A 13,375-nucleotide genomic window follows, 5' to 3' on the forward strand; every position below is an offset into this window, starting at 1 on the left:
TCAATTGTCTTAGCTATTGGCGATAGGAGAGATATCGGACGATAAGAATCTCCTACGTTAGCTGGTTTCCCAGGTTTTATTAGCGGATCCACCCTTTCCATTTTCCATTTTTCGGGGTGGACAAGGACAAGTTGAAGACAATCGGTAGATATTTAAATCCCTCTTTGTCAGCCATCTCTTCAATTGCAAAGTGGTATCAACGCCCCTAAACCCCCTCTCACTCTGGTCCACCCCTGTTACAGCATATTGCTGACAATTTGTGATCGGCTGCACCTATTGGAAGGGGCTATGCACTGCTACAACAACAACAACTATATGCACTTTGCCAGGGTCTTCAATTACTATTCTAAAGAGAATTAAAGCAATGCAAATAAATTTTAAATTAAATTTTTTTATTCGGCATGATATTACGTTGGGTATATAATTTTTTCGTTATAAATAATTTTATTTCATATTTTTTTAAATGTAAAAAAATAACCAATCATTAAATAAATGAATCAAACTAAATAAAACGATATTTACATATGCACACAAGTATTACCGCTGATTACAAACTTGAATGTTCTAGTATTTAGGCAAATGCAAATATTATGTAATTAATGCAATCTATAAATTAAAATAACTTACAAAAGAAGTATTTGTATGCAATTAAGTTAAGTTAAATTTTAATCAACGACATTTTATTCATCTTCGCATCCCTTAAAATTTAAAGGAAACTATAAACACATGTGCCTTTAATCTCATACAACACTCTGCTAAAAAACTAACTAAAACTAAGTCTAATATTTATCTTTTATAAGTAAGATACCATATTTGTTAATTAGTTTATCCCTTTTTGAAATCTAAAATATCTTCTATTGTTGCCAAGAGCGCAGCATCACTATCATCTTTTTCCAATTCAGCGCGCACACAACGACCACAACACGCTTCCGATGGTTTATTATCGCATTCACCTACAGCTGGTGGTTTGAAGTTAGGCGTCCATGGTCCAAGACTTCCATTGGCATAGAAATCCATTGGATATGCAGTATTTTTGGGTGGATTATTGTGTGGTGTAAACTCGACATCATCCAAAACAACCGACAATTCATATGGATTCAATAAGGGCTTGTCAAATGCTGAACCCCAATCGATGGAAAGGCGGGGACATGCGATCTGCACGAATGCGTCGATATCTTTGAAGAGAGCCAATTTTTGTGGAAAGATCTCTGAGAGCAAAATCGTCGTTGTGGCATAACCTTTGAATTGTAAACGTTTTTCAAGGAAACGATGTACCCGACTACTACCTTGACGACCCAACGTACCAACAATAATACCAAATTTCTTCGCTGCTCGGGCACGTTCGATTTCGCGATATCGTATGGACTGCATTGCGCGATGATCATACTCTTCTATGGTGAATTTCTTATCATATGGGTCGTATTTATACGCTTTCAATTTCGGATTTGCAATCATGGCAGATTCCAAGTGAAATCGTCCATCGCCGAGATAAATTAATGTTTTTGTTGTAGCTGGCAACTCGGGCGATGTGCAACCTAGTATCTCTCCGGGACTCAGTGGCTTTGCTTGTGGTACAATAACATCATATCCAGCTGCCTTCAGCTCTGACGATGCTGCTTGTAAAGTGGTCACAAATTGTATTGTACTCACTAGCGCTATTTGGCCTTCAGTTGGTTTGAAATTTAATTTTACCGAATCAATAAAATGCAGTGGATCGATTTTGATATCAACGAAAATATATAATACTTTAATATCGCTCGTTTGATCAACTGGTATGAGACAGCTGTGTCCATAATGCACTAAGAGATCGGCACCCAAAGCCTTTGCTGTATAATCATCCACACAGCAAGCACCGTAAGTAACATCACCCATAATCACAGTATCGGCATCGGTGAAACGTTCAATTATATCGCTAATTATCATAGAGTACATAAGTAAACCTTCAGGTAGTTGTAAAGCTACACGTTTGGCTTTCATATCGCGTATACGCCAAATGGTTTTGTGCAGCTCAAAATTATAGTTGGAAGGTAGACGATCGATTGCTTTCTGCAGCACCGGATCATCAAGTAATGATTGTGGGATACGATTAATGCGAGCTTTTGGCTTGAACACTTTCTTTGGTTTGGCACGTATCACAACAATTTCATTGTTGGTTGTTAGTGCGTTAGAGGCCGGAGCTTTGGAAGCTAAGTCCATGTTGACAGGTTGTATTACGTCCAACATTGGGCTGAAAAGAAGAAAAAACAAACGAATATATATTGTTAATAGGCTTCCAATAAATATATATTTATGTATGAAGTATGTAGTAGGGCTGGGACTATCCACATATTCGAATATCTGGATATCCATACGGATATCCGTTGACACGGATACAATTCGGACGGCATGGATATCCGGTTAATATTCCGTTGTGAAACTATCCGGATATCCGGATTCATGAAGATCCGGTTAATAACCGATATGGTTGGTGTCATGTGGGGACACATTGCAATCGGGGCATACATTTTGTATGTCGGGGTTGATTCTGGGTAGGTAAGAGTTTAACATGTTACAATATCCAGATCGAAGTTGAGCTAGAGTGACTCATGTAAAAAATGCAAATACAAATACAAATACATGTTTCCGTGGGGAGTATGCGTTCCTCTTCCGCTAGTTTTGGGTACTGTTCTTTGAGTACTGGATTCACCGGGCAATTCCTGGCATAAAGGTCCGACGCCTGTTTGTGGAGTTCACTGAGGACCTGCTTGTGTTTTTTGGCTTCATACGGCTTAAAGACCCTCCCCGAAGGCTTTGAGGAGTGTATCAATGTTGATGGTTCTTTGCCGGATATAGATATTTTTTGATTTCCAATCAAGGCTGGTACATTAATGTACCAGCCCCATCTCTGGTGGTAATGAGCTTTTCTTTATCTTTCCCACAAATGCTGCCGGAAAGCGATTTGAGAATTTGTTTACGCGTCTGAATTTTATCGTAAAATGGCAAATGCATGCTCGCCAAAATGTAGATCCTGATCGAACGTAACACTCAGTATTTTTAGATGCAAGACAGTCGGTAGCGTAATGCTATCGACGAGGATGCTCAATATGGTTGTTGTTGTTGTTGTTGTAGCGATAAGGTTGCTCCCCGAAGGCTTTGGGGAGTGTTATCGATGTGATGGTCCTTTGCCGGATACAAATCCGGTACGCTCCGGTACCATAGCACCATTAAGGTGCTAGCCCGACCATCTCGGGAACGATTTATGTGGCCACATTGAACCTTCAGGCCATTCCCTCCCTCCATACCCCCAAGTTCCATGAGGAGCTTGGGGTCGCCAGAGCCTCGTCTGTTAGTGAAACAGGATTCGCCGCGGATAGGTGAGGTTGACAATTGGGTTTGGAGAAGCGCCCTTTGAATCTGGTATTTTAGTCGCCTCTTACGACAGGCATACCTACCGCGGGTATATTCTGATCCCCTAACCCGCTGATGCTCAATATGGTCGAAATATGTGCTGGCCACGTTGTAAATAAGTTCACCGAGGATCTGGTCGGTGACAATGTCAGGTTTCACGAGGCGAAGAAACTGGAGAGACTAGGTAGATAGTCGAGGCATCGACGCAGAATACAAAGGTAGCTCCTGCAGATGGCGAAAGTAGCTTTGGCATATAGAGGTTAAACAAAAGCGGAGCCAGAACACCATCCTATGGCAGTCCTTGTTTTATTATTATGGGATTAGGTGTCACGTTCCTGAATTGCACCGATGCCTGCCTGTTGTTGTTGCAGATATGGTACGTTCCAGTAACAAGCACCATTAAGGCACCAACCCGAACATCTCGCGAACGGTTTAGTTTGACCACATGAAATCTTCAAAGCCATACCACCCTCCCACTATTTTCCGCTGGCCACACATTGAAAGGGTTGCGCTACACAATTTGGTATTTTAGTCGCCTCTTACGACATGTATACCTTTCGCGGGTATATTCTAAGCCTACTAACGCGGGGGGAATGCCTGCCATCTAGGCAGATAACTTACAGTCCATATTTTGAATCCGGAAGGAAGGGTGGATCCTTCCAAGGCTTGCAGTAAGGTGCCGTGAATTGCTGTATCAAAAGCTTTTGATAAGTCTATCGCTTAACTACTGTTCTAAGGTGGGATTTATTTTTGAAAATCCGTTTTAAAAAACATCTTCGTACTATAACTGTATGAAATCTTAGTGGTTTGTTTATTAATATTTACAATTTAATAAACATTGAGTTAAAAAAAAATAGGTTCTTAAGATTTCAGAAATTTTACATGCGAAGAAAAAATGTTTAGAAAAAGCAATTGCTATTTTCTTTAATTATTATATAGCCTAGTGTTCTTAGAAGTTTCGCAATAACTTTGATAGGTAGGTATGCGCGCCTTCTTAAATTTGTAAATATGATGGACATTCAAAGGCGCTTGCGTAGTTGCAGAAAACTGGTTTTATGTATGTTTTATTGTAATCAGCTTACTGGAAAAGATAACCACAGTATATGAATCATATGAAACAACGTGTAAGTACATATGTAGGTGCGCTCTAATTTGGAACCATACTAACAAAACGTATATTGAGACCGCCTAATGAGTGGATTGGATCATATTAATTTGTGTGCCTTGTTCTATATGATATTGGTATAAAAAAATAAAATAAATGTAAGGCGCGATAACCTCCGAAGAGATCTAAGGCCGAGCTTCTCTTCCAATTTGCGTCGTGCTCCTCTTGCTTTTCCCTACAAATTGTCCGGACGGGACCTACATGTTTTATGCCGACTCCGAACGGCATCTGCAAGGCAGATGAGTTTTCACTGAGAGCTTTTCATGGCAGAAATACACCCGGAGCGCTTGCCAAACACTGCCGAGGGGCGACCCCGTTAAAAAAATTTTCTTCTAATTGAAAAACCTTATTTCTAAAATTTTGATGTTGCTTTGCCCGGGGTGTGAACCCAGGGCATACGGTGTGGTAGGCGGAGCACGCTACCATCACACCACGGTGGCCAATGCCAAAGTAAGCTTCCGTTTAGTAAGTTCATACATATAAAAGCTTTAATACATAGAATAGTCATTAAATGCACTTGGAGCCTTATAACAATGATTTTCCGCCTTTCTATCCTTTCTATTTTTATAAGCTTTAGATGTTAGGTAATTTTATTAGCTCTCCATTTTTTGACATGTACCTGCTAAACAACAGGGCTGTTAACCAGAATTTATTTTAAAATCCAAAAACCGAATTAGAAATCACAAAAAAATTGTGTCGTTTGGTTCAAAATAAAATGTATTCCTTACTTTCCCCTTTACTTTATAAAGTACACAGCTCATAGATTCAGGTATACTATTTGGTAATCTTGACGTTTCATTCGGGATTGTTAATGTTCTTCCCAACTCTAAGTTTTCTCGATTTTTTTTTTTTTGAATTTTGCATATAATAAAGTGCTGTCACTATGGTGAGACATTTTTTCTAATTTTAATTTTTTAGAAAGTGAATTTATGCCTTTTAATCTTAGGTAAGGTTGAGCTGGACCGTCCCTGAGAACCTAAAGTAGCCTGAATGTGTGCCAAGTGTAACTAGAAGTTTGTTTTCGATTCAATTGAAATACCCTAGAAACTAGAAGTATTCTAGCACCTATACTACTTGCTGCTTCTAAATCTAATAACTGAAGTCGTAGTCTGACGAGCGTTGGACACGAGCACACTGCTATCATTGACGAGGCCTAATTTAAAATCATGTGACGCCAGAAGGCAGTACCCTGTCTTAATACCCATCATGAGCCTACTGTCCCCTATTTTTAGTAGTACAAGTGACTTTGATGCTCTCAGGTGTCAGAATATAACAGCGGTAGGTATGCCTGTCGTAAGAGGTGACTAAAATACCACATTCAAGGTGCTGTGTAGCGCAATCCTTCAGGTTGCCAGCGCAATATATAGCTTCTCCAAACCCAATTTTCAACATCACGTATCCGCGGCGGAACCTGTTTCACTTACAGGCGAGGCTCTGGCGACGTCAAGCTCCTCTTGGAGCTTGGGTGGGGAGGGAGAGGTGGCCTGAAGGTTTAATGCTGCCACATAAATCGTTCCCGAGATGGTCGGGCTATCACATTAATGGTGCTGTGTTACCGGAGCGTACCGGATCTGTATCCGGCAAAGGACCATCACTTCGATAACACTCCCCAAAGCCTTCGGGGAGCAACCTTATCGCTACAAGAACAACATTCTGTTTTTATTATTTGAAAATTTAAACAACTTGTAGGTGTATGTTCTCCGAGTGCTTTGAAAAAAATTTTCTGAAGGAAATTTTAGTGCTCTAGTTTCGTTTTCCACTGTACAAAGATTATTGAAAACTTGTAAATTTTTAGAAGGCATCCTAATGTTAAGTGCCTATAAAAAACAAATTCATAAATTGCTTTTTCGGTTGTCACTGCTGGCAGCACGTATGTGCATACATATCGAGCCCTTTCCGCAATTTAAGTGTAACCAACAAAAATACAGATATTAGTTTTTTGCTGAAAACCGATAGTTTTGTATGTTTTGAATCATCTCACTAATTGTTATAATAGAGAATAGTACCGTTATCAAGCTAAATCAAAAAGTAATTTTAGTGTAAGTGAATTTTGAGGTTTGTTTACTTTTTTTGTGACCGCAAATTGCTACTTACCTCAAAAGTGTTCCCTGTGCTATCTTACGAGTAATGTATATTTTCACTTTTATCGCGTATATTTATATTGTTCCCAAACCATTTTGCAAAAATAAAAAAATATGGCTGAAAACGAAAATATATATTTTAGTTTGATACAAATCATTTCTGCTTAAGGTCGTGAAATCCAATAAAATTGTTTTATTATTTTAATATGGACCTTTTAAAAATAAGGTGATAAATTATTTTATATTATCTTTAAAATAAAATAACAAAAATGGGTTTTTATACCAATGAAGGATCAAGAATAACTCACTGGTGCCATATAGCGATACTGAGTCTGAAAAGACATATTCTGGGGAATTGGAAAACGAGATATGCGTTGGAACAAGAGGGTACAAGAAGAAACGAAAACTTCCTAAAAGACTTCGGTGTAAAAAACGAAAGCTGTATGAAGTGAAATCAAGTCCCTGCCGAGGTAAAAAGTGTGGAAACAAGTGTTGTGAAATGCTTAGTGAGCAAGATCGGTTGGTGCTAAATGAACACTTTTGGGGCTTAGAAACAAGATACGACAAAGAGATTGGCTTCTATCGTGCATGACCAGGAAATGCGTTCAAAAAAAACATCAGATAGCCTAAAAACAGTGGAGTTATGCATATTTCATTACCTATAACGAAAAGCGTTTTAAAGTTTGTCAGCAGTTTTTACTGAAAACACTTAATATTTCCCAAACCACGTTAATATGTGTTAGAAAAAAACATAACTCTTCAAATACCTCCTGCCTAACCAAAAAAGACCTCCTCCCCATAATTAGTCTGGCGAAATAAATGTGGCTCCTTTGAAATCATTCATTGAACACCTACCAGCAGTTCCTTCCCACTATTGTAGGAACAATAGTACTAAGTTATATCTTCCACAGTACTTTCGAAACGTGCCAACTTTGTATAGGTGTTACACGCAGCACTAGATAAATACAAATCAGGAGAAAGCTAAGTTATCCCTAAGAGTTTTTCGTACCATTTTCAAAAATGAATACCATATAGGCTTCCATTTGCCAAAAAAGGACACATGTATTATTTTTGCAAAGTATAAGAATTCGGACAGAGAAGCACAAAACCTTTTACAACAAACTGAGGAACATAAAATGCACAGGACCAAAGAAAAAGCAAAGAGAATGGGACATATATCTGCGCCAGCTTCGACTTTCAGAAAGTATTGAATACACCACACGGAAAAGGCATAAACCTTTTCTATTCAAGAAAATGTGCTTTTTATAATGAAAGCGTTTACGAAAATGGTACAAGAAACGGTTATTGCTTTTTATGGGGTGAATCGGATGGAAAACGTAGTTGTGAGAGTTGTGTTGGGCAGAACAGGAACAGAGCTATGCAATGATAATATATTTCTTAGAGAAGGCTGCTAACATAAAACACATTAAATTAACTTACCTGTTGCCTGGGCATACCATGATGCCCGTGGACTCCATACATATCACTATTGAGTCTTTTATTCACGATAGAAATGTTCGGGCTCGAAGTGAATCGTATACAATTATTTCGAACGCAAGAACTATACCAGAAAATTATACGTGCTTTCAATTCATATTTCGGATTTTAAAGATTGGAACACTTTTCTCAAGCTTTGATTCCAGCTTTAGTTAAAATATCATTTACGTCTTAGCGCTGCGCTATTTTCGAAAAAAAATTCTCCATTGGTTAAACTACACTATGGTTATTTTGACGACAGCGAAAAAAGGTATACGATCTCAGTACAATTGTGCGGTCAAGACGAAATTCTCTCATACTTAGTAAGGGTCCTGTTACTTTAATCACTTCTTACACATTTTATCTTGCAAATATAACGACCTAAAAGCTCTTTGCGAAAAGAATTTCATACCAAAACAATTTTACTATGAATATATTAGCTTATCCCATACTGGAAAAAATAAAATATACATTGCCTGAGACAGACGGAGATGACTGAATTATTTTGTTTACAACAATAATGTTTAATATATTGTGCTTCAAATTTGGAATTGTATAAGTTTCCCTTAATTTCAAATGTATGTATGTACTAAAAAATTACAATAAATACGCCTTTAATGTGCCCCTATGTAATCTCAAAAATATAATTGAATAACTTAAAATTTAAGGTAACCAGCAAAAGAGTGTTTGGAAAGTGAGCCAGCATGACAGCAAAAAACCACGCAAGTACAGATAACAGGACTTTCGGTACAGTGTGGTCAAAAACCGAAGTCTTAATTGTAGGCTAAAGAAATATTTTATACACATACCAAATTTCATGATAGTAGCTATTTTTTGTCAGAAGATAATTACAAAAAGCCTTCTACTGTAAAATTTACTTTTTTTGGTTACACTTAAATTGCGGGAAGGACTCGATATGTACAAAGGGCATACCCAACACAAAGTGCATACCCAACACAATACCCTCGGTGGAAAATGCTCAGGAACCATGTGGCCTACGTGATGATAGTATACTAAACTTCTAAATACATGACAAAGAAGTAGGTACATATATATCCAGACTTAAACTGCAGGTACAAAACTGACAATAACATTAATGTATACAGCGCATCTGTAAGTAACTACTCAAAATGTAAATCAGCCGGCACAGTTTAATAAAAAAGGGGCTCGGCTTACATACATTAGGATATTCAACTCGTACACCCATAAATATTTTTAAGTTATATTACAGCCTTCAAAATATAAATAATTGGTAGTAGTGCAGTTTACGGTACCCACCCTAAAGTTGGGCCAAGATTTTCGAGTGAGGTATCAAAAGACGAGTTGTGATCTCGAGAACAATAATCCGAAGGCGGAAAAGAAAAATGTTATCTCTGTCCGAAGATATTTGCAGTTGAAGTTGGCGATTTTCATGTGGTTGTTGTTGTGTTTGTACCCACAAAAAAAATTGTGCATCAACATGGCGGTAGCCACGGTTATACCACACACCCGGACTTGGCATGGCGTAGCCCAGGGTTATTTTTTATAAGCGCGGCCGAAGGCCGCCAACGCAGAAAGGTGTTCTGCGCAAAAATAATATGGATCCCACCCCCGGTTTCGGAGGGACCCGCGGGTCTTTTTTCGGTTTTTCGTTAACATCTTTTGAATGTGAAAAGTTAACTTCCGCTCTCGGATTCTTGATCTAGACGTGAATACGCGTCTTTTGATACCCCACTCGAAAATTTTGGCCCAAATTTCGGTGAGTACCGTAAACGGCACTATTACCAAAAAAAGTTAACTTCCGCTTTCGGATTCTTGATCTAGACGTGAATACGCGCCTTTTGATACCTCACTCAAAAATTTTGTCCCAAATTTCGGTGGGTACCGTAAACTGCACTATTACTAAATAATTTTTCAAGTGAGTGGTGAGACATGAAGTTTGAAAGAAATAAATAAGTATACATATATTTATTTATGTACACGCATGCATACCTACTTATAAATGTTTGTAAAAATGTTGTTTTAGTTAAAATTATGTCAAGCATTTTTTGGAGAAAAACTTACCTGGAAGATGGGGCCTTTGTGCTGCTTAATATGTAGGTACAAGCTCTTGTTTGGCTTGCAGTAAATCACGATAGGCTAGTCTGTTTTTAAGTTAATTTCTATGCACATAGAAATAAATATATATTTCTCTGCATATATATGTATTTATTTCTGATGCAATTTTCGCAACAAGCTATTTTGTAGTGAACTCTTCTTGACCTCTATACGATTTTGTGGACTTTGGTTTTATGCATAAATGCAAACATTTCTCAAATGGACGATACACTTTACTTAATTTTCGTTTGTTTAAACCGTTAAATGATTGATTTAATATTTATTTAATTAAAATAACATTCGCGAGCCGTTGATTGCTGCTTCTCACAACTGAACCAACTTAAACAGCAGATTGCTTGTATTTCAAAAAAAGTGTTAACAATTCTTTTATGACATTTTAATAAAAATAACTCAAATCCATTCAACCTTCACCAGCAAACGTATATAAAAATTTCTTTAATTGCTAGATATAAAATTAAACCGTCTGGTTAGGTTTGCTTTGCTGTTGCGATTGATTTTGGTTGTACGTCGTTTTATTTTTCTTTGGCTGGTTTTGGTGGTGTATTTTTGATTGTTTACCTTCGTTGTGTTTTCTTTTGTTATTGCTATGTTGCCTGGTGTTGTTGCAAATTGAGGTTTGTCCACCATTGGCACATGTTCACGAGTCACGTAGGCACCTGAATGTGTTGAACAGCGAGCAATCAACTTGTAACATCAGATGGATGTATGTATTAATGCACTACACAAACATATTCATGAAAATACGCAGCAAACTAATTATGCTTTGATTTTCTATCAACTTTCAATAAAATATTTTGAGATAATTAAAATACGTAAAAATTTTTTTTGGGAAGCAGATTACTGGCGAAATGACTTGTCAAAACAAACTGTCGCTGATAAGAAGATATCAGTGCTGCATAGGGAATCGAAAAACCACTATACCCAGCAGCATGATAAGCCCAACATGAAAGATTCCCTGCAAAAATTGTTGGATTACGTGTTCCTTTTTTTTCATGTTGGAGTACTCTAACAATACTCCTTTGCAATGCGTTTGCAGACCACCATCAGCCGATCATTGCTCGTGTTTAACCGACCGTGATCACGACACGATGACGATCGAACAGAGTTTCCAAAAGTAAAATATTGCATACAAATAACTGATAATAAAATTTACTAGGGTAACTCTGATAAAATGCAATCGCGCAACTGGTTTTATGTATACATACTATAGAGAAATATTCCATTTGAAAACCAAATCGTTTTAATTCCCATTTTGCACGGTTACTATTAAACATATATACGACATTTAATTTAATTTAATTTAACTTATTTATTATTACGGCTGTTTAGGCCTAAAACTTAAACTACTAAGTACAATTCATTATTATATCATTTATTTCTATTGAATATGCTTTTGGAATGCCATGTGATTCCGATCAGCATATTTACTGGCGTAACAAACGGACGAGTCTGGGAGCCAGTCATTTAAGGAAGGTTGGAAAGGACGCGTTTCCAATCCTCCAGGGCTCCCAGCTTAAGGCAACAAAATTTGGAACTTATATTTTTCAATTATATTTGTATTTTAAGCTGTCGGAATGTATTGGTCTCCGATCAACACAGCTAAAATCAAAAATATAATACTGTTACGAATATTAGCAAAACTAAGGGGCGCTGCCATCTCTAGGCCGATGCTAAGCAGTGACGTGAATTCACATCAATAATTCAATCATTATGTATCTACATAAACGAATCAATAATTGCGTCTACACATATGTGCCATGTACGTATACGAGCAGCGGAGAATCAATGCATAAATACATGCATATATCTGAGATACTCCTGAAAGTATGCAATGGGAGAAGCTATAAATCGTGCAATTGTAGTTACAGCTGAGAAGTTTGAGAGCTGATGGACTAGTAGATTCTGGAAGCGCCTAGAAGATGCGAACGTTGAAATCTGAGAGTATAAAAGGCAACAAATGTAGAGGCGCTGGAATTCAGTTTGAGTTGAGCTATCAATCAGTTTGATTAAGCACGCGATCTGGCGGCCAATAGTAGAGTTTCATTTGAGTTATCAATCAGTTTGGTTATTAAGCCAGCGAGTAGCAAAGTATAAGTGAAGTACTTTAATAAAGGCCATTTTTCCATTGTTCAGTGATTCGAACTTAGCGGAGGATTGCAAATAAGAGGATTTGCAAGTAAATTCGTTACAATACTATAACAAAACCTACCACCTACCTACACCCGAAGACAGACATACATATAGTTAAAAAACCAACCACCAAAATTACAGATATTTAAAGCTCGCGTAGGCGTACTTTGGCATATGATCCTCTGTGGGTGCTCCATGCAGTACTACAGTGAAAGTACTTTACTTAAAACGCGAGTACTCCATAAATAATATAAGGAATACTCCTTTAGGAGTATAGGAGTGTTCCAAAACTAATCTGTATTCATAAAAAAAATGTGCTCCAATTAACATTGCGAAGTCCTAGGAGAGGAGTAGGTGATCCCACATTCGCTTTGCTTGTGAGTATTCCATAGAGTACATACGTGTGAGTACTTTCCAAAGTACTTTCACTGTAGTACTCCATGGAGCACCCACAGAGGATCATATGCCAAAGTACTATAGAGGAATCGTGTCGGAAAGAATTATCGAAGTGAATTTAATTTAAAATGAAAGTAAATGATATATTTTTTACTACGAATATTCTTATGTTATTTAGCATTTGCGTGAATAAAGAAACTAATATAATACGCATACGCATAAGTGAATAAAGAAACTAATATAATAGCTGTGTTTTTTTTACACGTAAACGTATATACGCTTAAACTTTATACGGACTGCTAAGCGTCAAACTTTAAATACACCTCTGAAATTGCTGCGCATAAAATGTGTACTACTAAATTTCAATACGCATTATACTCAGATGTAACTGAAATATGTGTTTTTGTTTCACCCTCTACACTAATTCTATGTATTCTATGTGTGTCCACAATTCATCGGAACTGATTTAGCTATATGTTATACCCTACGACAATCAGAGGGTTGTGTCTCCGCTGTCCTGTGTATGTTCGTGTAGAAACATGAGTTGGTCCATTGCTGCATTACAGTGGAGTATACTGGTAAGTACTCCAGTGGACCACATGATCCAACTATTTTTGCAGGGATATTGTAAGCCGATCATTGC

The 13,375-nt window shown here is 37.5% G+C and overlaps 1 protein-coding gene across 2 annotated transcripts; it reads right to left on the reverse strand.

Moving 5' to 3' along the window:
* Window positions 1-371: 371 nt before the first annotated feature.
* Dph1 (diphthamide biosynthesis 1) lies at window positions 372-11,247 on the reverse strand. 2 transcript variants are annotated; one of them, XM_067789111.1, is made up of 3 exons: window positions 10,153-11,247; window positions 6,647-6,751; window positions 372-2,227 (listed from the first exon to the last, which is right to left on the reverse strand). In XM_067789111.1, the coding sequence occupies exon 3, from the start codon at window positions 2,221-2,223 to the stop codon at window positions 826-828; it is 1,398 nt and encodes a 465-aa protein (XP_067645212.1). In that variant the 5' UTR covers window positions 2,224-2,227; window positions 6,647-6,751; window positions 10,153-11,247; the 3' UTR covers window positions 372-825. The 2 variants fall into 2 exon arrangements, with proteins under 2 accessions (XP_067645212.1, XP_067645211.1); XM_067789110.1 differs by lacking the exon at window positions 6,647-6,751 and having other exon boundaries at window positions 10,153-11,243.
* Between the last annotated feature and the right edge of the window lie 2,128 nt (window positions 11,248-13,375).

Source organism: Eurosta solidaginis, chromosome 5, assembly GCF_040869045.1.
Source record: "Eurosta solidaginis isolate ZX-2024a chromosome 5, ASM4086904v1, whole genome shotgun sequence".
In the NCBI taxonomy this organism is placed as follows: domain Eukaryota; kingdom Metazoa; phylum Arthropoda; class Insecta; order Diptera; family Tephritidae; genus Eurosta; species Eurosta solidaginis.

Excerpts from the sequence above, each read along its gene's own strand:
- Dph1 (XM_067789111.1), bottom strand. The coding sequence starts at position 2,223 with ATGTTGGACGTAATACAACCTGTCAACATGGACTTAGCTTCCAAAGCT.